The sequence below is a fragment of the Podarcis muralis genome, chromosome 1, assembly GCF_964188315.1.
Source record: "Podarcis muralis chromosome 1, rPodMur119.hap1.1, whole genome shotgun sequence".
Taxonomy (NCBI): Eukaryota; Metazoa; Chordata; class Lepidosauria; order Squamata; family Lacertidae; genus Podarcis; species Podarcis muralis.
In genome coordinates this window covers 6,343,587-6,369,207 of record NC_135655.1, presented here as the reverse complement: position 1 = coordinate 6,369,207, position 25,621 = coordinate 6,343,587, and the positions used below count along the sequence as shown (strand labels likewise).

At 49.5% G+C, this 25,621-nt stretch overlaps 1 protein-coding gene across 1 annotated transcript; it reads left to right on the top strand.

Moving 5' to 3' along the window:
• Positions 1 to 2,008: 2,008 nt before the first annotated feature.
• On the top strand, positions 2,009 to 22,951 carry ATG14 (autophagy related 14). The gene is made up of 10 exons (XM_028728292.2): positions 2,009 to 2,309; positions 8,197 to 8,259; positions 8,401 to 8,443; positions 9,698 to 9,779; positions 10,997 to 11,234; positions 13,801 to 14,030; positions 15,435 to 15,552; positions 17,359 to 17,449; positions 17,571 to 17,656; positions 19,590 to 22,951. The coding sequence occupies exons 1-10, from the start codon at positions 2,032 to 2,034 to the stop codon at positions 19,897 to 19,899; spliced, it is 1,539 nt and encodes a 512-aa protein (XP_028584125.2). The 5' UTR covers positions 2,009 to 2,031; the 3' UTR covers positions 19,900 to 22,951.
• The last annotated feature ends 2,670 nt before the right edge of the window (positions 22,952 to 25,621 follow it).

Genomic DNA, 25,621 nt, shown 5'->3' with positions numbered 1-25,621 from the left:
GCTGGGGGTCGGCAGCGAACGCTTCGCTCCCGCCCGCCAGCATTTTAAGATCGCCCCGGCAGGCGGGGGGAAGGCAGGCGGGGGGGAGCAAAGACTTTTGCCCCCCGCCGGCCTTCAGAAGAGGTCCTCTTCTGAAGGCCGGCTGTGGGCGAAAGTCTTTGCTCCCGACCGCCAGCATTTCCCTATGGGCTTTCGTCTTGCGATGCAAGCCCATAGGGAAATTCGTCTTGCGAAGCGCCTCCAAAACAGAAAACCCTTTCGTCTTGCGGGTTTTCCGTCTTGCGAGGCATTCGTCTTGCGGGGTACCACTGTACATGGTAAAATCCGGATGACTGCAGATGTCAGAGAATTGAAATCGAAATACTTTATTGTCACTTGTACAACTTGTATACAGTGAGATTACACAAGCACCCCTCACTCAGCTCTCTTAGTCTTAATTCCCCTCGTTTACTGACGCACACCCACCAAACCCGAAAGTCAGTTGCCCTGTTGTTATCTTTTCATTCAGCAGCCTAACAGCCCACGGATAGAAGCTGTTCTTTACCCTGTTGGTACGACTAATCATGCTTCTATATCTTCTGCCTGAGAGCAGGAGATCAAGAAAGTGCCGGCCAGGGTGTGAATCATCCCTGAGAAGTTTCCTCACTCTCCTGAGGCAATGTTCTTCCGCTATTTCATCCAGCCCATAATATCTTGTGCTGCACTCCCCACCCTCTGTAGGCACTTCCTATCAGTTGATGTCAAACCAGCATACCACACCGTGATGCAGTATGAAAGGACATTTTCTATTGTGGACCGGTAGAAGGAGATCATCAAATGTTGATTGACATCATTCTTTCACAATACTCTGAGGAGATGGAGTCTCTGTTGGACTTTCTTAACCACCTGGGTTGTATTGATTTTCCAAGTAAGGTCTTCACTGAGATAAACTCCTAGGAATTCAAAGGAAGAGACTCTCTCCACACAGCCCTCCCCTTTGTACAGCGGGGCTAGTTCTCCTCTCTTCCTCCGAAAGTCCAACACCATCTCCTTTGTCTATGGAATGGCTGCCTTTTGGTTTTCCTGTTGTCCCTGCAAGTGCGAATTTCACAAATTCGGCTTCAAAGGCGAACCAACGCGAACCTTTTAACTCCTTGCCTGCCGTTGAGTTTATATTTAACTTTCATAATCACATAAATTTAATTTTCCGCGGTTCCAAAGGCAGCTTCTCCTTTCGGCAGCCGGCAACCTTTAAACCCTATGCAAAAAAAAAATGCGCAGAGAAATAATAATAATAATAATAATAATAATAATAATAATAATAATTTATTTATTTATACCCCGCCCATCTGGCTGGGTTTCCCCAGCCACTCTGGGCGGCTTCGAACAAAACACTAAAATACAATAAATAATAATAGTAATAGTAATAATAATAACCCAATAAGTAAAAGTGAAAATACTCCCAAATCCTTGGAGGGTAAGAATGAAATCCAGCGGAAACGGAGTCGGCCTTGGATTGGGCAGGGAGGCAGCCAATAGAAACCGCTTCCCCATCAAACACCGCCCCCATTCATCCCCGCCCCTTAAAATACGTCACCTCCATTCCTTCCTCTTTTAGCTGCGCTCCCACACCTGCCTGGGATTGGGATGCGAGGCAGCCAATAGGAACCGCTCTCCCGCATCAACCCCCGCCTCCTCAGAGCGTCACCACCTTTCCTTCCCCTTTAGCTCCGCCCGTAGGCCCGTCTGGGATTAGCCAATAGGGGAGCCGCTTCCTCCATTGCACCCCGCCTCTGCGTAATGCGTCACCACCTTTCCTTCCCCTTTAAACTCCGCCCGTAGGCCCGTCTGGGATTAGCCAATGAGAGCCGCTTCCCCCGTGACACCCCGCCTCTGCGTAATGCGTCACCGCCGCTCCTTTCCCCTTGAAGCCCCGCCCCCGCGTGCGTCCCCTCCCTCCCTCCCTCCGCTGGTTGTTTTGTTTCCCATCATGCCCCGGATTGAAAACAAAGTCCCACGTGACCGCCGGGCGCCGCGAGCCCGTCGGCAAACATGGCGTCTCCCAGGGGCGGCGGCTGGACGGGCCCGGCGCAGCGCCCGCGGCGGCAACAGCAGCGCCCGCCGCCCCCGCCGCCCTCCGGGGTCGTGGCCCCCGCCGCCGCCAGTGCCGAGGGAGCGGAGGCCGGGGCCGAGTCGGAGTCCCGGGCCGAGGGCCTGTACGTGGCGGTGGAGCGCTGCCCCCTCTGCAACACCACGCGGCGCCGCCTCACCTGCGCCAAGTGCGTCCGCGGGGGGGACTTCGTCTTCTTCGACGGCCGGGACTCGGAGCGGTGGGTGCCTCGGAGGAGGAGGGCGGACAGGCCCTTCCCCTCCCTCCTCTTCCCCTTCCCTCCCCCCTTCCCCGGGGTCTCTGGGCCCCTTGGCTGCGCTTCTCCTCAGGGGGCTCCTCAAGCCGGAAATTCGGCAGCCCCCCTTTCACCTCAGCCTCCCAGGTGGGGGCCCGGTTGCGGTTAAGGCTTTATCCAGGATAAAGAAAGTGTATACAGTGGTACCTCGGGTTACAGACGCTTCAGGTTACAGACGTTTCAGGTTACAGACTCCGCTAACCCAGAAATAGTCCCTCGGGTTAAGAACTTTGCTTCAGGATGAGAACAGAAATTGGGCTCCGGCGGCACGGCAGCAGCAGGAGGCCCCATTAGCTAAAGTGGTGCTTCAGGTTAAGAACAGTTTCAGGTTAAGAACAGATCTCCGGAACGAATTAAATACTTAACCTGAGTTACCACTGTACAGTGGTACCTCTGGTTACAGACGCTTCAGGTTACAGACTCCGCTAACCCAGAAATAGTGTTGTTTAGTCGTTTAGTTGTGTCCGACTCTTCATGACCCCCTGGACCAGAGCACGCCAGGCACTTCTGTCTTCCACTGCCTCTCGCAGTTTGGTCAAACTCATGCTGGTAGCTTGGAGAACACTATCCAACCATCTCATCCTCTGTCGTCCCCTTCTCCTTGTGCCCTCCATCTTTCCCAACATCAGGGTCTTTCCCAGGGAGTCTTCTCTTCTCATGAGGTGGCCAAAGTATTGGAGCCTCAGCTTCAGGATCTGTCCTTCCAGTGAGCACTCAGGGCTGATTTCCTTCAGAATGGAGAGGTTTGATCTTCTTGCAGTCCATGGGACTCTCTAGAGTCTCCTCCAGCACCAGAATTCAAAAGCATCAATTCTTCGGTGATCAGCCTTCTTTATGGTCCAGCTCTCACTTCCATACATCACTACTGGGAAAAGTATAGCTACCCAGAAATAATACCTCGGGTTAACAACTTTGCTTCAGGATGAGAACAGAAATCGTGCTCCGGCGGCAGCGGGAGGCCCCATTAGCTAAAGTGCTTCAGGATAAGAACAGCTTCAGGTTAAGAACAGACCTCTGGAATGAATTAAGTACTTAACCCGAGGTACCACTGTCTATAAGTGGCTCCGGCTTTCTGCACATGCTCAAAGGCACTCCTGCGGCTCGGTGCTGACAGGTGGACACTGCCCCTTGAGGTCAAGGTAATAGACCTCGCCAGCCACTCAGGGGCTGGCGTGTCTGGCTGTCAACCAGGAGGCTGCTGGTTCCAGCCCACCCAGGGATACTGGTGGGCAGGATACCGACATTGCAGTTGCTTGGACTTGTCGACCCTCGGGGTCCCTTCCAGTTCTGTGATTTATGAGTCCAAGACTCCTGTCTTGTAAACTTGTCATTGTGTATTAAATTTTGTTAGTTGCTTTCTCGTGCCCAGGGCAACTTACAGCTTACCTGTGGTGGTTCAGTGTACCTGTGGGCATCTGTTGGTGGGAGCGGGGGCAAACCTTGGGGGAGTGGTCCATGATCTTCACGGCCAGCTTCTGAAAGGGATCTGGCTTGCCCCGGTGTGAAACAGGATGCACTCAGTCAGATCCAGTGGTACTGTTCTTACGTTGCTAGCACTGAAGGAAACCCAGCCTGGTCTGGCAGCATAAAGTCCTCTTCAGGGTGGTGGTATTGTTTCCCGATTCTTCTGGCAGTACTTGCCCCGGTGTTTGATTCCTCCAGTGCCGTAACAGGGACAAACGGCTCTTTACATGACCGTGGGTGACCATACACATTTGTTAATTTAAGCAAGCTGTCAGGTTGAGTATCAAACCTTTCTCTTCTAAATGGTAGGAACTGTAGCTGACTTTCTGCCTTGCATCTTAAGCAAGACACAAGACCAGATATTGTATCATAGAATTCAAGGGTTTTTTTGTTAGCTCTGTAGTCCCAACACCCTCCTTGATAGGCCATAGTAGATAAGTGGAAGAGCATCTTCTTTGCATGCAGAAGGTCCCAGGATAAAATCCTTGGCATTTTCAGGTAGGGCTGGGAAAGACTCGCGCCTAAAGACATGTAATGATGGCACCAGGTGAGCTTCTCTGGGAGAGCATTCCACAAACAGGGACACCGCAGAAAAGACATGTTCTCATGTTGTTGCCCTCTGAACCTCTTGAGAAGGGGGCGGCGGACATAGAGAAGGGCCCTTGATGAGGTCCTGAGCCATTTAAGGCTTTATAGGTCAGCACCAGCACTTTGATTAGGACTCAGAAACTAATTGGCAGTCCAGGCCAGGATCGGTGTAATATGCTCAGCTCCTCTCGCTCTGGTGAGCAACCTGGCCGTTGAATTTTGCACCAGTTGAAGTTCCTGAACCGTCTTCAGAGGCAGCCCCACATTTAACACTTTGCAGTAATCTAACTTAGAGGTTACCAGAGCTTAGGCCACAGAAGTTAGGCTGTGTCCAGATAAGGGCCCAGCTGGGCCAGCAGCCAAGGGTGGCAGAAAGCACTCTCTGCCACCGAGACCACCTGGGTTTCAAGCGACAGCAGTGGATCCAGGAGCACCCCAAGTTACCTACCTGTTCCTTTAGAGAGAGAGAGAGAGAGTGTGTGTATGATTAAAATAAATCATATTTATGATTTCACATATGTCATGGGTGATTCACAGTTTTTGTAAACAGGAAGAAGTCACAAGAGCGAAATAGTACATAGCATAGCTGTCGTAACTCCCGCTTCTCAACTCTTAACTTCACAGAAGTTTGAGTCACTTGGATCTCAATAGGATTTATATTTCCTCATTGTTAGTCTGCTCCTGAATTATGCTTCATGCTGAAATGCAGTGTTTGTTTCAGGAAACGTTCTTCCAACACTTTGTTTGTTAAGAAGTTCGAGCTTGGTTAACATTTAATTGTCGGTGATGAGTCACGGTTTGGCAGGAAGTCCTGCCGTTAGTGAAAACAAAGGCAACCTGCTCCTTGTTTTGTGCAGGGTGTTTTGAGCATTGTGTCATAGTTTTGAGAAGTACAGTGGTACCTCGGGTTAAGAACTTAATTCGTTCTGGAGATCTGTTCTTAACCTGAAACTGTTCTTAACCTGAGGTACCAGTTTAGCTAATGGGGCCTCCCGCTGCCACTGCCACACAATTTCTGTTCTCATCCTGAAGCAAAGTTCTTAACCCGAGGTACTATTTCTGAGTTAGCGGAGTCTGTAACCTGAAGCGTCTGTAACCCAAGGTACCACTGTACATTGCGGGGGGTGGGGTGGAAATACTTATTTCCAGGAGCTAGCAAAAATAGCGTAACATAATAGCTAAAGCAGTCTTTGCCAATCTGGTGCCCTTCAGAACAGATTTTGGCTACAGATTGTGGTTTCCTTGAGGATGAAACAAATCACATTTCCTGTTTCAATTTCAGATTTAAAATTAAGCCAGGGATTGTGACTTGTTTCTGTCTGGCATGAGAAGCAGCAGAATGGGCTGTTAGTAGTGGAAGATTTCTTTTTTAAAAAAAGAAATGAATTTCAATAAGTGTTTTGTGTTTCTTACTTTGCATTTACAATGGTACCTCAGGTTACAGACGCTTCAGGATACAGACTCCGCTAACCCAGAAATAGTACCTCGGGTTAAGAACTTGACTTCAGGATGAGAACAGAAATCGTGGTGCGGCGGCAGCTGGAGGCCCCGTTAGCTAAAGTGGTACCTCAGGTTAAGAACAGTTTCAGGTTAAGAACAGGCCTCCAGAATGAATTAAGTTCTTAACCCGAGGTACCACTGTACTGGAAAATGTTCAGCATCTTTTGGAAACCGGAAAAATGTTTAAATGTGCTCCTATGCAAGTTTACTCCAAAGTAAGCCCTGGTAGGTTCATTGGGCATTACTACACTGTGTAGGATTGTGCAATCTGAACATAGTGAAGCTTGTTTCTGCGTAAACTTGCATAGGCTTTTCCTCTAATTTATACCTGGCTCCTTTAGTTCTGTTTTACATTTTAGATTGGTTACTGCTTTTTGTATTTTATTTCTTTGGCTATGTTTGCTATGTTTGTTTTTATGCTTTTGTCAAGGTGTGCGGCTCAATTCTCAGGCTTCCCTGCCTCTCTCCTTTTCCCCTCTGTGCCCCCCCCCTTCTGTTCCTGTTGACTGTGGGGGGGGGGGCTGGGGGGGATGCTGTAGGATAGGGAAATTGTAGGAATTTGGGACCTTCTTCCCAAGAATGAGCAGAAATTACTGTTGATGAAAACACAATACCACTTAATAAATTTAAATACAGTATACCAATGTTATAAAGAAACAGAAGGGAAGAAGGGTGCAAAATTGTTTAACCAATAGTTGCCATCAGTATACCTTTGAGTGCACATCTCTTTCCAAATGATTATATTATATGTGGCTGGCTTAACAGCTCATCACTTTTTTAGGTCATGTGTGGCCTGACCGCAGTCTTGTGGTGTTACTATTTTGGCCAGAATCCCATGGGTGGTGCATTGAATGATATAGCACATATCTTATCCTGGTCCTTCTCAAGAACATGAGGACTATCTGGCAGGTTCAGGCCACGGTCAGCCTTGAGGTGACCTGTCAGAAGTTGGCTGGCAGTCTTCCAGTGAAACATAAGCTGCCCCTCATCAAACTCCTGGTCTAAGTTAAGCCGAACAGCTGTGCCCAAAACACTCTAAACAGTGTTAGAAACTCAGATATATAAGCTAATCACCAAATGGAACCTTAAACCATGGCTATGGTCGCCACAACAGAATATCTAGGTGCCTTTTCTATATTATTACTACTACTATTCTTCTTTTCATTTCTATACCGCTTTACAACACATTAAAACATCCAATAAAACAATTCAGAATAAAACAAATTCAAGCATCAAGGAAAATATTTCAGATCCTTCCCTAAGTGACATTTTGCTTTCCTCATATTTGTTTACCTACTTAATATATATAACTGCCGAATAGTAGAAGTACTGTAGGAAGCCAGGGTGGTATAGTGCTTGGACTAGGGCCTGGGAGGTCAGGGTTCAAATCCCCACTCAGCCGTGAAGCTCACTGGGTGACCTTGGAGCCAGTCGCAACCTCCTGACCTACCTCGCAGGGTCGTTGTTGGGGTTAACTGAGGAAGAGGGTGAACCATGTACTCCTTGGAGAAAAAGGTGGGAGACCAGCGCAACAAACAAGCTCTTTTGCTTACCTGCTTAAGAAAGCTGGAGTGTTCAGCCAGATGGAGATGTCAGTCGCAGAACCTTCCGTCCAGAGATCTCCACGTGGTCACAAGTGGAACCGTGCCAGTCGCAAAATGTGCCTGGCACTTGGGAGTTTCCTAACACTGATTAAAATGTCTGAAATTGTTGCATCCATCTTTTTACTCCTTCAGTTGATGAGGTTGGTGCTCTGCTATTGCTAAGGTATATGGTAAAGGTAAAGGGACCCCTGACCATTAGGTCCAGTCGTGACCGACTCTGGGGTTGCGGCACTCATCTCGCTTTATCGGCTGAGGGAGCCGGTGTACAGCTTCCGGGTCATGTGGCCAGCATGACTAAGCCGCTTCTGGCGAACCAGAGCAGCGCACGGAAACGCCATTTACCTTTCCGCTGAAGCGGTACCTATTTATCTACTTGCACTTTGACGTGCTTTTGAACTGCTAGGTTGGCAGGAGCAGGGACCGAACAACAGGAGCTCACCCCGTTGTGGGGATTCGAACCACCAATCTTCTGATCGGCACGTCCTAGGCTCTGTGGTTTAACCCACAGCGCCACACGTGTCCCTTAGGTATATAAAGGTATATAAAGCACCTAAATTTCATAGTGCTGTATGGATATTTAAAAAACAAACACATAGGCTGGTCCATCAAACAGTAGATCTTCACCTTCCACAACTTTGAACTTCTTTCTTTTCCAGGTTTTCTGAAAAGAAGGAGAGATTGAAGCACCTTAGAAACAAGCAGCACGAATTCCAGTCCCAGTAAGTCCCAGTTCAGTTTCTTTTACCTGCTTTGGTTGGCTTAAAGCACAGGCAGATCGTCTTTCGAACCTCTGATGTTTGCTGAAAGCGTGGTTCTGGTTGCCAGCTAATCTTCTGCTCCTTCCGCTCCCCTTCTTGTAGGTTGTTAAAAGCTATGGAGGGGAAATGGATAACTGACCAGCTGGTGAGTCCTGTGGAAGTCTTCCAGTTCACATTGAAGTGCAGTGGCCACTTTTCAGTGTAGACCCGCGCTGTTTTCTTCACATGAGAAGGAACCGCATATCAGCCCTGCCCTTGTGGGTCTCTTGTGCATGCATACCCAGGGGAGTGTGGGGTTGTACCGTGGGGCACCAGCTTCAGTCCAGTAGTAATATTTTGCATTTATATAACATTTCCTCCCTCCCAAGTGTTCGAAGCACAACATCCACATTATCTTGGTAAGCCATGCAACAACCCTGTAAGGTTGATCCCTAAACCTCAGCTCCCTTTGGGGCATTTAATAATGATTTCAGAGAAGGATAAACACAAACCTATTACAGAGCACAGTGTCCTGTAATTCTCGAGTTGAAAGGGACCTCGAGGGTCATTTAGTCCTACCCCTTGCAGTCCAGGAATCTTTCTGCCCAACTTGAGGCTTGAACCCGTGGCCCTGAGTTTAAGAGGCTCATGCTCTACCAGTTGCCAAAGTAAACCTACATTTTAAAAGGGGTGATCGGGTACCCTTAAAGGAGAGTTGCTTTTATCCTATGCTTCCACCAGTGCAATGTAGCGTTTAAAGTGTAGGACTAGGACACGAGAGACCTGAGTTCAAATACCGACTCAGCCAAGAAGCCCAGTTGGGTGACCTTGGGTCAGTCAAACTCGTTCCCAGCTTAACCTACCTCTCAGGGCTGATTCAAGGAGAAAGCAGGAACTGGAAGAGGACCATGTGCAATGGTTTGAGTTCATTGGAAGAAAGACAGAACTTAATTACAGCTACTTTGGCTGGAATTTCTTTTTTATTCTGAAGCTGTAAAAGTGTCTGTCTGTTCTAGCCTCCATCCAGTCTTTCTGTTTCCAAGGCAGTGCCCAAATAGCTTGCAGATAAGCAAGACCTATAACTTTTTTGCTGAAGGCGAATTTGGTTGAGAGAATAGATTTATCTGTTGTCTCACTTGTCTCTAAAATAATAACGCCTTTGGGGAAAGCGAAAAGTGCTGTTCTCGCACTGAATTACCACACTCAGCCAGCCCCAGGATTACTCTGGGTCACAGTAATTTAATGTTTATACCTAGAAGCCTCTTGATTGAAAACATTGCAATGTGCAGTTCAGGGGATAATAAATAGCCCTATCATAGGTGCTGCTCCTTTGGGCCCTGAAACGAAACTGATAGGTTGATTAAGGCTGTTGAGGTGGTGGATTTGGGGGCAGCTCCTCTACTTGCTCTGTTTCTTTCAGAGGTGGAAAATAATGTCCTGCAAAATGAGGGTTGAGCAGCTGAAGCAAACGATCTGCAAGGAAAACGAAGAAATGGCACGAAGTAAGTGATGCTCGTGCTGGGAGCCAGCGTGGTGTAGTTGTTAGGAGCGGTAGTCTCGTAATCTGGTGAACCGGGTTCGCGTCTCCGCTCCTCCACATGCAGCTGCTGGGTGACCTTGGGCCAGTCACACTTCTCTGAAGTCCCTCAGCCTCACTCATCTCACAGAGTGTTTGTTGTGGGGGAGGAAGGGAAAGGAAATTGTTGGCCACTTTGAGACTCCTTAGCTTAGTGATAAAGGGGGATATCAAATCCAAACTCCTCCTCTTCTTCCTCAGTAGAAGCGTTGGCAGACTCTATCTGGGGCACTCCTGTTCCCATAGCTGAACGGCTTTGCAAAGCATGCTATGTGACCTTAGCATTTCCCAGAAGCTTATCTGGGCTTCTTTGATGATAAGATCAGTAATGGCGGGCAACTTCCCCGAAAGAAAGTTTGGCCTTCGTTTGTCAGTCTTCCCCTGCAATCCGCAGTAGCGGAATAGCATTGGGCACGTTTGAGGGGGCCCTTTCAGTTGGCATAAAGTGGTTCAAGCAACCAGTTATAACCATCAGAGCAGTGGGTCCCCATCAGTTGTTGGACTGCAACTCCCATCATCCCTAGCTAGCAGGACCAGTGGTCAGGGATGATGGGAGCTGTAGTCCAACAACAGCTGGGGAAGCAAGTTGGGGAAACAATGTAAAGGTAAACGGACCCCTGACCATTAGGTCCAGTCGTGGCCAACTCTGGGGTTGCAGCACTCATCTCGCTTTATTGGCCGAGGGAGCCGGCGTACAGCTTCCAGGTCATGTGGCCAGCATGACTAAGCCGCTTCTGGCGAACCCGAGCAGCCCACAGAAACGCCATTTACCTTCCCGCTGGAGAGGTACCTATTTATCTACTTGCACTTTGACATGCTTTCAAACTGCTAGGTTGGCAGGAGCAGGGACTGAACAATGGGAGCTCCCCCCGTCCCGTCGCGGGGATGCGAACCGCCGACCTTCTGATTGGCTAGGCTCTGTGGTTTAACCCACAGCGCCACCTGTGTCCCCCCTGCTAGAACAATGTAACTAACCCATTTTCATTAATCACAAGTTAACAGCTGGGAAAGTTGAAGCTATAAATCAAAGCTATTGCCTAGGACTGGCCATCTCTGATCGAAAGAATGAGCCGGTTGCAGCACCAGTTTGAAGAAACGACGGTTCCACCCCGAAAGCTAACCATTGCCTTTACTCTGCCCCAGACTCCGAGTGGCTTCTCCGAATTAAGGACGAGAACCAGAAGCTCTACCGCAGGGCACAGCGGCATCAGGAGAAGAAGGAGAAGATCCAGAGGCACAACCGCAAGCTGGGAGAGCTGGTGGAGAAAAGGAACTACGACCTGAGGAGCCAGCACGAGCACCTTGCAGGGCTCCGGCGCTCGCATGTCCTGGAACTCACCTCCGTCATCTTCCCTATCGAGGAGGTGAAGATTGGCATGAGGTAGGGAAGGAAGGGGCAGCTGCCGAGCCAGTGGGGTGAGCTGCCCGCTTGGGTGGCAGTGCTCACTTCCTCGGTCTGCAAGATGCAGCAGGCGAGAGGCATACATGTGCTCTTTTGTGGGGTTTAGTAGTAATAATAATTTTGTTACTTAGATCCATGCTCATCTGGCTGCAAAGCTGTGGGCAGGAAACCTGGTGGCAACTGGAAGGCCATGGGAATATGGGGACAAGGGGTTGTGTTGAAATGGTCCTTACCCTCTCCTGACGTCACCCAGTTTGTACCCAAACCAGAATCACGTTTACTTGGGTGAAAGTCCCTTTGAGCCGCAGTGGGAGTTACAGCTTCATTTTTAAAAAGTTACTACATTTCTATCTTTGTTGTTGTTTAGTCGTTTAGTCATGTCCGACTCTTCGTGACCCCCTGGACCAGAGCACGCCAGGCACTCCTGTCTTCCACTGCCTCCCGCAGTTTGGTCAAACTCATGCTGGTAGCTTCGAGAACACTGTCCAACCATCTCGTCCTCTGTCGTCCCCTTCTCCTTGTACCCTCCATCTTTCCCAACATCAGGGTCTTTTCCAGGGAGTCTTCTCTTCTCATGAGGTGGCCAAAGTCTTGGAACCTCAGCTTCAGGATCTGTCCTTCCAGTGAGCACTCAGGGCTGATTTCCTTAAGAATGGATAGGTTTGATCTTCTTGCAGTCCATGGGACTCTCAAGAGTCTCCTGCAACACCAGAATTCAAAAGCATCCATTCTTCGGCGATCAGCGTTCTTGATGGTCCAGCTCTCACTTCCATACATCACTACTTTCTATCCTAGGATCAAAGAATTCTGACTGGGGCAACCCAGATAGATGGGCTGCATACAGGCAATAATATTATTACAGTCATACCCCAGCTCCCGAACGCCTTGGGAGTTGAAGGTGTTGAAAATTGCAGAACGTACGCAGACTTTCTGGAAACGTTTGTTTGCAAGTTGGCAGGATGATCAGGAACAAAATGCTGCCTACTAGTAACTTGGTTTCTTAGAGATTTATTGTGTACAGCAGCAGACTCACAAGTTACTATATACGAGTTACAGATAGGGATCTTAACTCTCTCTCAACAAAACTTCAACTCACTCCAAGACACTCCTACACACAGAGAGAAGTCATGGGTCATTCTGTCTATATGGGCGACCTCCTCCAACAGTAGAGCTGTATCCAAGGCTCCCATATCTCCAGGCAGAAACTCCCCCTGCTCAGTCTCCCTGGCCTTCGGCCAACTTACTAATTGCTCACTCTGCCAAGCTGCACAGAAGCACGTAGGCAATGTCCCAACAGAACGTTCCAGCTCCCAAACGATCAAAAAACGGAAGTGAGTGTTCCGGTTTCCGAACGTCTTTTTGGAAGCTGAATGTCCGGTGCAGCTTCTGCTATTGTTTCTGGCACGCCTGCACAACCATCAACCAATCGGAAGCTACGCCTTGGTTTCTGAATGTTTCGGAATTCAAACGGGCTGCTGGAACGGATTCCATTCGACTTCCAAGTTACGACTGTATTATAATAATAAAAAATTGTAGAGTTGGAAAGGACCACAAGGGCTTTCTAGTCTTAACTCCCTGCAGTGCAGGAATCTGTTTGTTCAGTGCAGGGCTTGAGTCCCATGCTCTGCCGACTGAGCTATCCCATATAGGCTTATCCTGCTCAAGGGGACATGCGTGGTTCTTAATTTTCCTCCATTTTACCCTGCGTGGTCTAAAGGGTGGCTTCTAGGTGGCTGGTTGGGTGGGGATAATTAGTTTGCTTGGGGTTGCAGCCTCAACACCTGTTTGTCTTACGCCTGTTTTCAGCTTTTCTTTGACCGAAGCTAATTCCTTAAATGTTAAATTTTAATCACTTTCTGCCTAAGGGAGATGATGTTAGCATGGATTTATTTCTTCCACTGAAAGCAAAGTGCTTAATTTTAGCCACAATGTTTTCTTTTCCTGCTTTTTAGAGGAAAAGCTGGACTCCTGGGACGATGTCCCAAGGAGTTCATTTATTTCTGTACTTTCTGCACAGTTTCTGAGCCCCTTGAGCACAGTTTGCCCCAGTTCACAGAGGGGACACCAGTAGCAGCTGCTAGTGGGGGTGGCTATATCCTTCCTTAAAAGGTAAAGGGACCCCTGACCATTAGGTCCAGTCGTGGCTGACTCTGGGGTTGCGGTGCTCATCTCGCTTTATTGGCCAAGGGAGCCGGCGTACAGCTTCCGGGTCATGTGGCTGTACAGCTTTATTGGCTGTACAGCTTCCGGGTCATGTGGCCAGCATGACTAAACCACTTCTGGCGAACCAGAGCAGCGCACAGAAATGCCATTTACCTTCCCGCCGGAGTGGTACCTATTTATCTACTTGCACTTTGATGCACTTTCGAACTGCTAGGTTGGCAGGAGCAGGGACCGAGCAACGGGAGCTCACCCCGTCGCAGGGATTCGAACCGCCGACCTTCTGATCGGCAAGCCCTAGGCTCTGTGGTTTAACCCACAGCGCCACCCGCGTCCCTATATCCTTCCTTAGAGACCGCCATTCAGCATCTTGCCTTTATTCCAGGGACCCCGCAGACATGTCGTCCGAGAGCGACAACGCCATGACTTCTAGCACTGTGAGCAAGCTTGCGGAAGCCAGGAGGACCACCTACCTGTCCGGGCGATGGGTGTGTGACGACCACAACGGAGACACCAGCATAGGCATCGCGGGGCCTTGGATCACCCTTCCCAACAACGGAGATTATTCTGCTTACTACAACTGGGTGGAAGAGAAGAAGACCACTCAAGGGCCAGGTAAAAAAAATTCCACAGAGCCTGTGGCCGGGCTGAAGTTAAACTCACTGGGAGTAAGCCTCTGCTCATTCCTTCACTCAGATTATGTGGTTAACATCAACGCAGAGCACATAACTTAGACTGAATTTGGGGAAGCCTGGGAGTGTGTCAGCAGGACTCCCCCGTCGGTTGCGATTCTGCAGCCACACAAAGCTGTCGAGCACAGGCAGAGAATTAAACTCCCTAAGAATCTTGACTTTCTTTCCTTTTCCTTTTTTTCCTGGTTGGAAAAAAAAAAAGGCAGAGCAAATTTCTTGGCAGCGTGGTTGTGACAACATGCCGGCAAATCCCTCGCCTGCAGAACTCTCAGAAGCCGGAACGGCAGCAAAAATGTCAACTGGGGTTTGGGATTTGTGACTCGGGGTTCAGAGAAGATAAATAATTCATACACCCTTTCGTGAAACAGTTTTAATTTTTGTTTGTGTCCTGTCCGTGGGTGTGTGGAAGCAAAAGTCCTAGGGGCCCTGAGATAGAGCTGGGCAGAATTCAGGGTTCACATCACAGCCATGGACAAAGTGAGTTGAAGTTATGTGCAGGTTATGTGCTTCCCTGACATCTCTACCCCTCCGTACAGTGGTACCTTGGTTCTCAAACTTAATCCCTTCCGGAAGTCCGTTCCAAAACCAAAGCGTTCCAAAACCAAGACACGCTTTCCCATAGAAAGTAATGCAAAATGGATTAATCCGTTTCAGACTTTTAAAAACAACCCCTAAAAATGCAATTTAACATGAATTTTACTATCTGATGAGACCATTGATCCATAAAATGAAAGCAATAAACAATGTACTGCAGTCACACAATCAATCAGTAGCTGAATTGGGTTCCACACAGCCACAAAAACAAAAAAAGCCACAAAATTCAAAATAAATAGCAAAACAGATCTCAGCATAACACTCAAAACAGAAGCATGACACTCAAAACAAGGCACATTCGGCTTCCGAAAAAAGTTCGCAAACCAGAACACTTACTTCTGGGTTTTCAGTGTTTGGGTTCCAAGGTGTTTGAGAACCAAGGTACCACTGTATTCGTTTATTGCATTCATACCCTACCCTTTTCTCCCAAGGAGCTCAAAGCAGCCTACGTGGTTCTCCCCCTCCTCTCTAATCCCCACAACACCCCTGCAAGCCAGGCTGAGCTGAGAGGCAGTTATTGGCCCAAAATTGAGCTTCATGGCCAAGCAGTGATTTGAACCCTGATCTCCCAGGTCCTAGTTCGGCACCCTAACTATTATGCTACACTGGAATCTAAGGCTCCCTTCTTGATGGGGCTGTTTCCTGGGGAGATGTATATAGTTGATACTCCTGGGGGGAGAGCCCTTTTACAACCTACTGATGGGGGGCCCCGTTGTTGTTGTTTCCCTTCCAGACATGGAACATAACAACCCTGCTTACACCATCAGTGCTGCCCTGTGCTATGCAACTCAGCTTGTCAACATTTTGTCGCATATACTTGACGTTAACCTTCCCAAGAAGCTGTACAACAGGCAAGTTGTCTTGGAATAACCCGGCGGGCAGCGCGAGGGGGGCATCGTGTGTTTTGAGCACCAGGTCTATAAGTGCATGAACCCCAGTTTAAAGGTAAAGGGACCCCTGACCGTTAGGTCCAGTCGTGGCCGACTCTGGGGTTGCGGTGCTCATCTCGCTTTATTGGCCGAGGGAACCGGCGTACAGCTTCCAGGTCATGTGGCCAGCAGGACTAAGCCACTTCTGGCGAACCAGAGCAGCGCACGGAAACGCCTTTTACCTTCCCACTGCAGCGGTACCTATTTATCTACTTGCACTTTGACGTGCTTTTGAACTGCTAGGTTGGCAGGAGCAGGGACCGAGCACCGGGAGCTCACCCCGTCACGGGGATTCGAACCGCCGACCTTCTGATCGGCAAGTCCTAGGCTCTGTGGTTTAACCCACAGCGCCACCCGAGTCCCTGAACCCCAGTTTACACTCTGGGATTTTCTTCTGTGTGCAATGTTTCGGAAAGACCCCGTTTTCTGCAGGGTAGATCCAATGCAGCTGAACAGCTGGACTCGCCGTACAATTGCACGTTGTAACAATTGCAAGGGAGTATTCGTGAAGCACTTTGAGCTCCCCAAGGCCCGTGTGGTAGCACCGGAGAGGAAGCCAAAAATGGAGATATTTGAGAGCAGCGTGGATTTCACCTTTTCTTTGTGCATTTGATAAGTCTCCCGCAGAAAACAGAAAGCCCCAATAGCTGCTCCCGGGTTCGTCCTCTAGGTATAGGGAGGGACCTCTTGTGCAGCATTTCCCAAACCTGGGATTCCGGCTGTTTTTGGACTACAACTCCCATCATCCCTGACCACTGCTCATGTTAGCTAAGGATGATGGGAGTTGTAGTCCAAAAAAACCAGCTGGCCACTCCAGTTTGGGAAACCCCGGTCATGGGTCTCTGCTTACTGAACAGGACCTACACACACACACACAGAGAGAGAGAGAGAGAGAGAGAGGGAGAGAGAGGTGAATGCATACAGGTTGGGTGGCATGGTCTGCAGCTTTGACTTAACCCTTCCCCTCTCGAAGGGATTCCTTCCAGAATGCGGCAACTAGACTGGTGACTGGGAGCGGCCGCCAAGACCATATAACACCAGTCTTGAAAGACCTACATTGGCTCCCAGTACGTTTCCGAGCACAATTCAAAGTGTTAGTGCTGGCCTTGAAGGCCCTAAACGGCCTCGTCCCACTATACCTGAAGGAGCATCTCCACCCCCATCGTTCTGCCCAGACCCTGAGGTCCAGCGCCGAGGGCCCTCTGGCGGTTCCCTCGCTGCGAGAAGCAAAGCTACAGGGAACCAGGCAGAGAGCCTTCTTGGTAGTGGCACCCGCCCTGTGGAATGCCTTCCCGCCAGATGTCAAAGAAACAACTACCAGACTTTTAGAAGACATCTGAAGGCAGCCCTGTTTAGGGAAGCTTTTAATGTTTAATAGGTTATTGTATTTTAATATTCTGTTGGAAGCCTACCAGGCTGGAGAAACCCAGCCAGATGGGCGGGGTATAAATAAATTTATCATCATCATCATCATCATCATCATCATCATTATTATTATTATTTCTGCATAGAAGAAATGCCCGAACAGTTAGTTTTTCCTCCTTCCAGAAATGGAGATGGGCAAGATGCACGCTTTTCCCTTTCCTGCCAACTGGCCGAATAAAAGCCATCGTTTTGCCAAGATTTGCTTGATTTGCTAGCGTTGCGGAAGGCGGTGAAACAGGAGAGGATCCTTTCATTGAGAGCTCTCCCTTCAGTTTGTGCATGTGTTTTTAACGTGTCTTGCAGTGAGTTCTGCGGGGAAAACCTCAGCAGGAGGAAGTTCACGTGGGCAGTGAAAAAGCTGAACGCCAATATCCTTTACCTTTGCTTTTCTCAGGTACAGTGAATGCAATTTTTCTTTTTCTTTTCTTTTTTAACCTCTCGTGTGGCTTCACACTTTCCCTTCCTCGTCTCAGCACATTTTGCCTGATGGATGTTCTGCTTTCTTCCTCTTCCAGCACGTAAACTTAGACCTCCTGCATCCTCTGCATACACTCAGGAACCTGATGTACCTGGTCAGCCCCGAGACAGAACATTTGGGAAGGTAAGAGGCAGCTTCCAGCCTCTTTTTGCGCCCTGCCATCACCACCTCGCCCTCCTTGTCCCCTTTCTGTGCCACTTCTAAGCCTGGCACAGCCTTGTGGTTGAATCCTGACAAGACAGAAGTACTATTTTGGGGGGACAGGAGGCGGGCAGGTGTGGAGGATTCCCTGGTCCTGAATGGGGTAACTGTGCCCCTGAAGGACCAGGTGCAGAGCCTGGGAGTCATTCTGGACTCACAGCTGTCCATGGAGGCACAGGTCAAATCTGTGTCCAGGGCAGCTGTTTACCAGCTCCATCTGGTACGCAGGATGAGACCCCACCTGCCTGCGGACTGTCTCGCCAGAGTGGTGCATGCTCTGGTTATCTCCCGCTTGGACTACTGCAATGCGCTCTACATGGGGCTACCTTTGAAGGTGACCCGGAAACTACAACTAATCCAGAATGCGGCAGCTAGACTGGTGACTGGGAGCGGTTGCCGAGACCATATAACACCGGTCTTGAAAGAACTACATTGGCTCCCAGTACGTTTCCGAGCACAATTTAAAGTGTTGGTGCTGACCTTTAAAGCCCTAAACGGCCTCGGTCCAGTACAGTGGTGCCTCGCAAGATGAAATTAATTCGTTCTGCGAGTTTTTTCGTCTTGCGAATTTTTCGTCTTGCAAAGCACGGTTTCCCATAGGAATGCATTGAAAACAAACTTGCAAGACGTTTTCGTCTTGCGAAGCAAGCCCATAAGGAAATTCGTCTTGCGAAACAACTAAAAAAAAAAAAAAAACCCTTTCGTCTTGCGAGTTTTTCGTCTTGCGAGGCATTCGTCTTGCGAGGTACCACTGTATATCTGAAGGAGCGTCTCCGCCCTCATCGTTCTTTTAATGTTTGATGTATTACAGTATTTTAATATATATATTTTTGGAAGCTGCCCAGAGTGGCTAGGGAGGCCCAGCCAGATGGGCAAGGTATAAATAATAAATTATTATTATTATTATTATTATTATTATTATTATTATTATTATTCCCCATCCCTGTGCCACCAGGATACCTCCTCCCTCCCTCTGCTCCCTCAGGGCCTCCTTTCCTAATTCAGCTTTCCCTGAGCTATGAAATATGACCATGACAACTGAACAGAGAGCCAAATTCAGCAACTAAAACTGCCTTATACTGAACTGGAGCAGCGGTCCACATAGCCTAGGAGAATCCGCTCTGGCTGGCAGCAACCCTCTGTGGCTTGGAGGGAAATTGGCATCCACAAGCTGAGCCGGACCTTCTACCTGAAGGGGAGACGAATTTCAGGCCTGGGGGCTGAATGTAGCCATCCAAGTCTATATCTCTCACCCTGTTCCCAGGCCAGGCCTCCTCTGCAGCCCTGCTCCCCAGCCCCCTTGGGTCCTTTGGCCAGACTGCAATGTATCCTTAATATGAGAGTGTGTCTGTGGTTCACCATGGTAGAGAGGGGTTAGGGCCTTTCCCCAGCAAGCTTAGTTCCTTTGGTTTCTCTTCAGCTCCAATCCTGGCCTCAAAGGGTTAGACTGTGACACCCTTTCCCTTACTTGTGTTCTTCAAATTTCGCTGGAGACCTTCCCAAATATTATGAGAACCTGGATTTCTGTCCCTACACCACAGCTTACAGCATTATTATTAAGTGATCCACCAGTCAGTTGAAACCCAGGCACCCCCGAACTCAGCCCTCCAGCTGTTTTGGGACTACAACTCCCATCATTCCTAGCTAACAGGACCAGTGGTCAGGGATGATGGGAATTGTAGTCCCATTGGAGGGCCGAGTTTGGGGGTGCCCGGTTTAAACCTTGTTCTTCTGGAGAGTTTGTAAGTGTAGCAAAGCTCTGCCATTCTCCTGCAAAAGGTATCTTCGTTCCTCTTGCCGGTCCCAATTTGCGAGTCGTTTTCCCCGTAAGCCGAGTCCGTTTTTCTGACCGCAGGTCCGGGCCGTTCGAGATCAGCGCCGACCTGGAGGACTCGATGGAGTTTGTGGACCCCAGCGGCGCCGGCGAAACGGACGAGAGCGGCGACGAGCGTGTCAGCGACGAAGAGACGGACCTGGGGACGGACTGGGAGAACCTGCCCAGCCCCCGGTTCTGCGACATCCCCTCGCAGACGGTGGAGATGCTTCAGAGCCAGAGCACGCTGGCCTCGCGGGAGCCCATCGCCAGCAGCAGCGCCGGAGGCATGATCTCCTCGGCTGCGGCCTCCGTTACCTCCTGGTTCAAAGCGTACACTGGACATCGCTAGGGCGACACTCGGACCTCTGTGGCAGGGGGGAGTTCCTGTCCCACATCCCGCCCACCATCACTGTAGTAAACCTTCCCAATTCTGCTAAGTAGTGCCTGGAACATCAAGGGTCAGACTTCTGATTGCGTAACACGCTCTCCCCTCCGGAAGATGCTTTCAATCTGCCCAAGCTTGACTGCGCGACAGTCACCTTGCATCTTGTTTTCTCTCGACACGCATTTTGGACACCTGAAAACGGAACTCTGTGCGTCTTCCGAGTCCCACGTGTTCCGCTGAGGGTGAAAGGAGGAGGATCCTGTCTGTTAACTTCAGTTTCTTTTTTAGTTTAGTCCCTTAAACAAAAAAAGGAGATAGATCTGGGGTTATGTGGCCTGGCAAATATCTTGAAGCATGAAGACTGAAAGAGAAAACTATTGTGGCCACCACATCCCCTGTGATTAGTTCCCAGCAGGGTTCTTGGGTTACGTTTGTGTGTGTGTGTTTATTCTAAAAGTGTGCACAGGGGAGAAAATTTGCAGCACAAAATGCACATTTGTAGAGCCTTCTGGCAAGATGTGCAGATTGCTGCATTTCTGTGCGGTCTCTGATCTCCGTTGCCATAATTTTAATACAGAAAACCATCATGTTTCTTCAATATCAATAGGTTATTTATTTTTAAAGGGTAGAAAATAGATGTTAGGTCATGCCGCCTTTGTGTGAGCGTGTGCGTGTGCGCGCGCACGCTCTTATGGATCCAGTTGCAGTTCCCTGGCTTCATGCTCTGGCTGCCCGACACCAAAGAAAGCCTGGACTGTAATAACTTGCCAATACAGAGCAATTCTACTGCTACAATAAGGTTTGTCTCGTCACAAATCCTCTTTGTGTGCAAAGGAGCCGCACTTTCGTTTTGAAGTTTGGTCCACGTTCCATGTGGCTTGTTTTTCCTGTGCTCCTCATGCTTGAGAGCAATGGGGCTTGTGTTCCTCCTTGGTCAAAAACCCCATGAAATCCTCCTGGTTCTTGCATCCAGTTCGGCTTCCAGTTGGATATAGCACAGTGCCCCTCGGACCTCAGCCTGGGTTGATATTCTGACTAGGCAGGCTTTTGGCAATTGGGGTGGGGGCGTGAATTAGGCTTTTGACAATGCACCCTTTCCTTGTTCAGCCCCCTAGAGAAAAGCAGTCCTGGTTCAGGCACTTAGTGGGTGGAGATTCGGAGCATGCAAATCCATCTCTCCGTGTATAAGAGACAGCGTAGGCCCTGTGTGCATGGAGGCCAAGACTCGGCAAGGAATGAGTGAGCAAAAGGTGCAAGTCAGGCAGGGCAGGTGGGGAGGGGACATGTGCCCCCACGCCCCCATGGAAATTTGGGCCTGAGTTCACTGGAGAACACTGAAGTCCAGCATCTAGTGGCACGATGTACCAACCCCCAATGCGTTACAGAACAATAAAGGGAGACGTTGGCTGTGGGTTTCTATTGCTGCCCTTGCTCTCTTGCAACCCCACCGCGGCCTAAAGTGCCAAGTGTGCACCTTGGGGGAGAGGTGCCAGGCAGGCAGGCAGCCTCCCTGCCCATGCCACTCCCAGCAGTGTGAGCCCAAGGATGCTTCCTGCCATGATTCAGAGTGCACGTGGTGCAGTCCTACGGGCATCCGCTTCTGTGGAGTAGCACACATGCCGAGACCAAGATCGTGCCAGCCAAAAGGCTTCCTCCTCTGTGATAACAGGCCTGGGATGGTGGGCATTTCTGCACTTTTACGCAGTTCTTCAGGAGAGGGTTCCAGCCGCTGGTGCTGAATATTTGGCTCTTGGGTGTTTCGATTCTGTGATGCGTTTCTGCTCTGTTTCTCTGCCTGTCCCACTTTGGCCTGGAGTTGAGTGTAAGTTGGTGGCGTGGGGAACCTTGCGTGGCAGACGTACCCGCGGGAGGTGGGGTTCTGCGCATTTCTGTTAATAAACCAAAGATCCCACCGGTTCAGTGTTTCCAGTTTTAAACCCGTCGGGCGGGATTTCCCAGCCCGCGAAGACTTAACGCAGAAGAACAGCAGCAATGTAATCCAGCCTGCTCCATCATCGCAGGCTCCCGGTGAGGTTTTGTCCAGCTACGAGAGACCGGAGGGAAACCGGGTGGTGCAGGTCTCACTTGTCTTTGCCTCAAAGGATGCTCAGCGTGGGACACTGCCCTGCGAGTCTCTCCTGTGTTCGAAACGATATGTGTGGAAGGAGGTCCTGTGAAAGAAGGCACTTTATTAGTTGCAAAGGAGTTAGGCTGCTCAATGCTGGGCTCATAGCTGCTGGGCCCTTTCCCCCTTGTAAATATAACTCGTATGTTCCCTTCCCTGCCCCATCATCCATTCTGCTGCTTATTTATGGTTTGTTTAAAAAAGAAGAGAGGGGAAACCCTCTTAATAGGAAATGCCAGTAAACCACAAACCTTTTGTCAATCCTGATTTCTTTGTCTTAAAATGATGCCTCTCTAGCGCCGTAGTGTAGCATCCACTCTGAATTCACAAAGGTGCGCCCCAAGGATTGTAATATGTTCGGGTGTCAAATCCTTTCCAGAAACACTTTTTTTTTTTTGTAACAATGGTTTTTTTCCGGTTGGTTTTTGTTTTATATGTATATATAGATACACACACATATATAAAAAAATGTTTTTACACATATATAGCTATGTGGAGAAACCGGGAGTGTGTGCCCAAAACTTTAGTGCAATTGAGGTGTGATTGTGTTCTGCTTGAATGGCGAGGAGCAGAGAGGCTCCCCATTAGCGGACTGTTGTGGCTGAAGACAACCGCCTGAGCATCTTGCGGGTCATAGTTGTGGCGCCACAGAGGCAAGGCTGCGCATTTGGGGTCAGTGGCCTCAAAAGATACCGAGCGAAGCTTCTGAAATGAGTGCTCTCCACCCTCCGAGGGGGATTTACGTTTGAGGGTCCCCAACCCCTGGCTGCCTTTCCAGCAAACCTTGCGCCACTTGCCCCACTAGGTAGGGTTGTAACCTAACAGATGCGTGTGTTTTTCTAAAAATTTATTGTATTATTGCAATAAATCTTTTAACAGGAGTTTTCCTAAGGTTGGCTGGTTTGGTTTTTATTGTTCCATTCATTCTGACTTGGGAGAGGCTAGTTCTGTGAATCCTCGTAGGTTTTCTAAAATTCTAAGGAACACTACAAAGATGACAGTATTGTGTGTTGTATACATCTGGGTGTCTGCTATGAACACAAAAGTGACCCCTAATACAGTAGTTTTCAGCCAGTGTGCTGTGGCACTCTGGGGTGCCTTGAGTGATGGTCAGGGGGGCTGCGGGCAACACTGGCATCTATGTGGGGCTACCTTTGAAGGTGACCCGGGAACTGCAACTAATTCAGAATGCGGCAGCTAGACTGGTGACTGGGAGCAGCCGCCAAGACCACATAACACCAGTCTTGAAAGACCTCCACTGGCTCCCAGTACATTTCTGAGCACAATTGAAAGTGTTGATGCTGACCTTTAAAGCCCTAAACGGCCTCAGTCCAGTAGAAGCATCTCCACCCCCATTGTTCTGCCCGGACACTGAGGTCCAGCTCTGAGGGCCTTCTGGCGATTCCCTCACTGCGAGAAGCCAAGGTACATTGAACCAGGCAGAGGGCCTTCTTGGTGGTGGCACCCGCCGTGTGGAACGCCCTCCCATCAGATGTCAAAGAGAAAAACAACTACCAGACTTTTAGAAGACATCTGAAGGCAGCCCTGTTTAGGGAAGCTTTTAATGTTTAACAGACCACTGTATTTTAATATTGTGTTGGAAGCCGCCCAGAGTGGCTGGGGAAACCCAGCCAGATGGGCAGAGTATAAATAATATATTATTATTATCATCCCTCTTTTCTTCCCTCCCTCCTCTTAATGCTTGCACAGCTGTTTGTTGCAGCAGCCCTGCCGCTGTCACTGCTGCCTCCCACCTTTGGCCAGTCTCTGTTGGGCCACTAAGGCTGGGCGCCTTCTCTTCCCAGGCTGCTATGGGGCAGTATGAGGAGGCACCTCTCTTTGGGGCAGCAGCAGCTGCCCGGAGGGGAGAAGCTGAGGGGACACTCCACAAGGTTGTCTGAAAAAGGGTGAGAGGCTGCCAGCTCTGCCGGCAAGGGGTGACGTAACTGGGCTCATGAGCCCCACAGGGGTGCCCAGAAAGAATGTAGTTGGGTCAAGGGAGCCGTGGACTCAAAAAGGTTGAAAATCTATGCTCTGATAACCCAAGTCAAGTCCCATCAGAGCTCCTTATGCCTCTGTGGCTAACTTGGGAGACCATATGCAACTCAATGGGACAAGGGTGGCGCTGTGGGTTAAACCACAGAGCCTAGGACTTGCCGATCAGAAGGTCGGCGGTTCGAATCCCCGAGATGGGGTGAGCTCCCGTTGTTCGGTCCCAGCTCCTGCCAACCTAGCAGTTTGAAAGCACCTCAAAGTGCAAGTAGATAAATAGGTACCACTCCGGGGGGAAGGTAAACGGCATTTCCGTGCGCTGCTCTGGTTCGCCAGAAGCGGCTTAGTCATGCTGGCCACATGACCCGGAAGCTGTACGCCGGCTCCCTCGGCCAGTAAAGTGAGATGAGCGCTGCAACCCCAGAGTCAGCCATTGTTGCGAAATTGGTAATTTGGGACCCCAGCTAATTGATTTATTGGTCCTCAATTAGCTTTTATGGCAGCCCGGTCCGGCGCGCTTCCCTCAGCTGCGCCATTCAGCTACGTCGTCCGGTAGCTCCAGTCACACCTTAGCAGAGATAAACACAGCGGTGATAAACTGTCACGTCCTTCACTTAGCTTCCAGACAAACACACAGAGTCCGAGGTTTGTCCATTTCAGCTCTTTATTCCGACATTCCCCCAGAGATCTCCTGGGCTCCTTTCAGCCATTACAGGCTACGTCTTTTTCCCTCAAAGACCAGAGGAGAAGAGGAAAACTCCTCCCAAACTCCTCCCAGCTTCTAGAAGCTGACGTCAGAATTGAGGCATCCTGGGAACTTCTTAACCTGTTAAGTTCCAAACCTGACAGCCATGACTGGACCTAATGGCCAGGGGTCCCTTTACCTTTATGCGATGCAGCAAAATGGGGAAAGATCTGCCTACTTGTGGAATGTGCCCCTCTCAAGCGCACAGGAATTCTGTCTCCCCTCCCAAGTCAATGGCAAATCGCACCTTTTCCCTAAAGCCTGCAGTGTAGAGGGAAAATTCTCTTGTCACTACTGTTGTCAAGCAGCCCCACCCATTTATTGATCTCATGGTTTTATTCTGCTCTCACCTGCAAGGGCAGGTGTATGTGATTTTTCCACCAATCGGACTGGCTGTAGCTCTCCAAGCAGAAGGTCCTGGGGTTAATCCCTGGTATCTTCAGCTGAGGTCCCAGAGAACTGTTGCCTCTGATCCTGGAGGTAGTTTCTGCTGTTTCACATCTGGGTCTCCTTCCAGGGAGGAATCCCCAGACGCTGGAAGTTTCAGGACAGGGGGAAAAGGGACTACTTCACACGGCACGTGGTTAAGCTTTGAAATTCACTAATTCAAAGATGGAATGATGGTACTGGTCTCTGGGTACAAAGAAAACAGGTGCTCTCCTGCAGGGGCTGCCTATGCAAAATAGGTTTTCCCAGATGTGTTGAGCTACGACTCCCATCAGCCCCAGCCAGGATAGGGGCAAATCTACATCAGATGTGTCATTGCTACTGGAAGATTGGCTCTCTGCTGCCTGAGGTGCTTTTCAACTGGCAAAACAGATTGT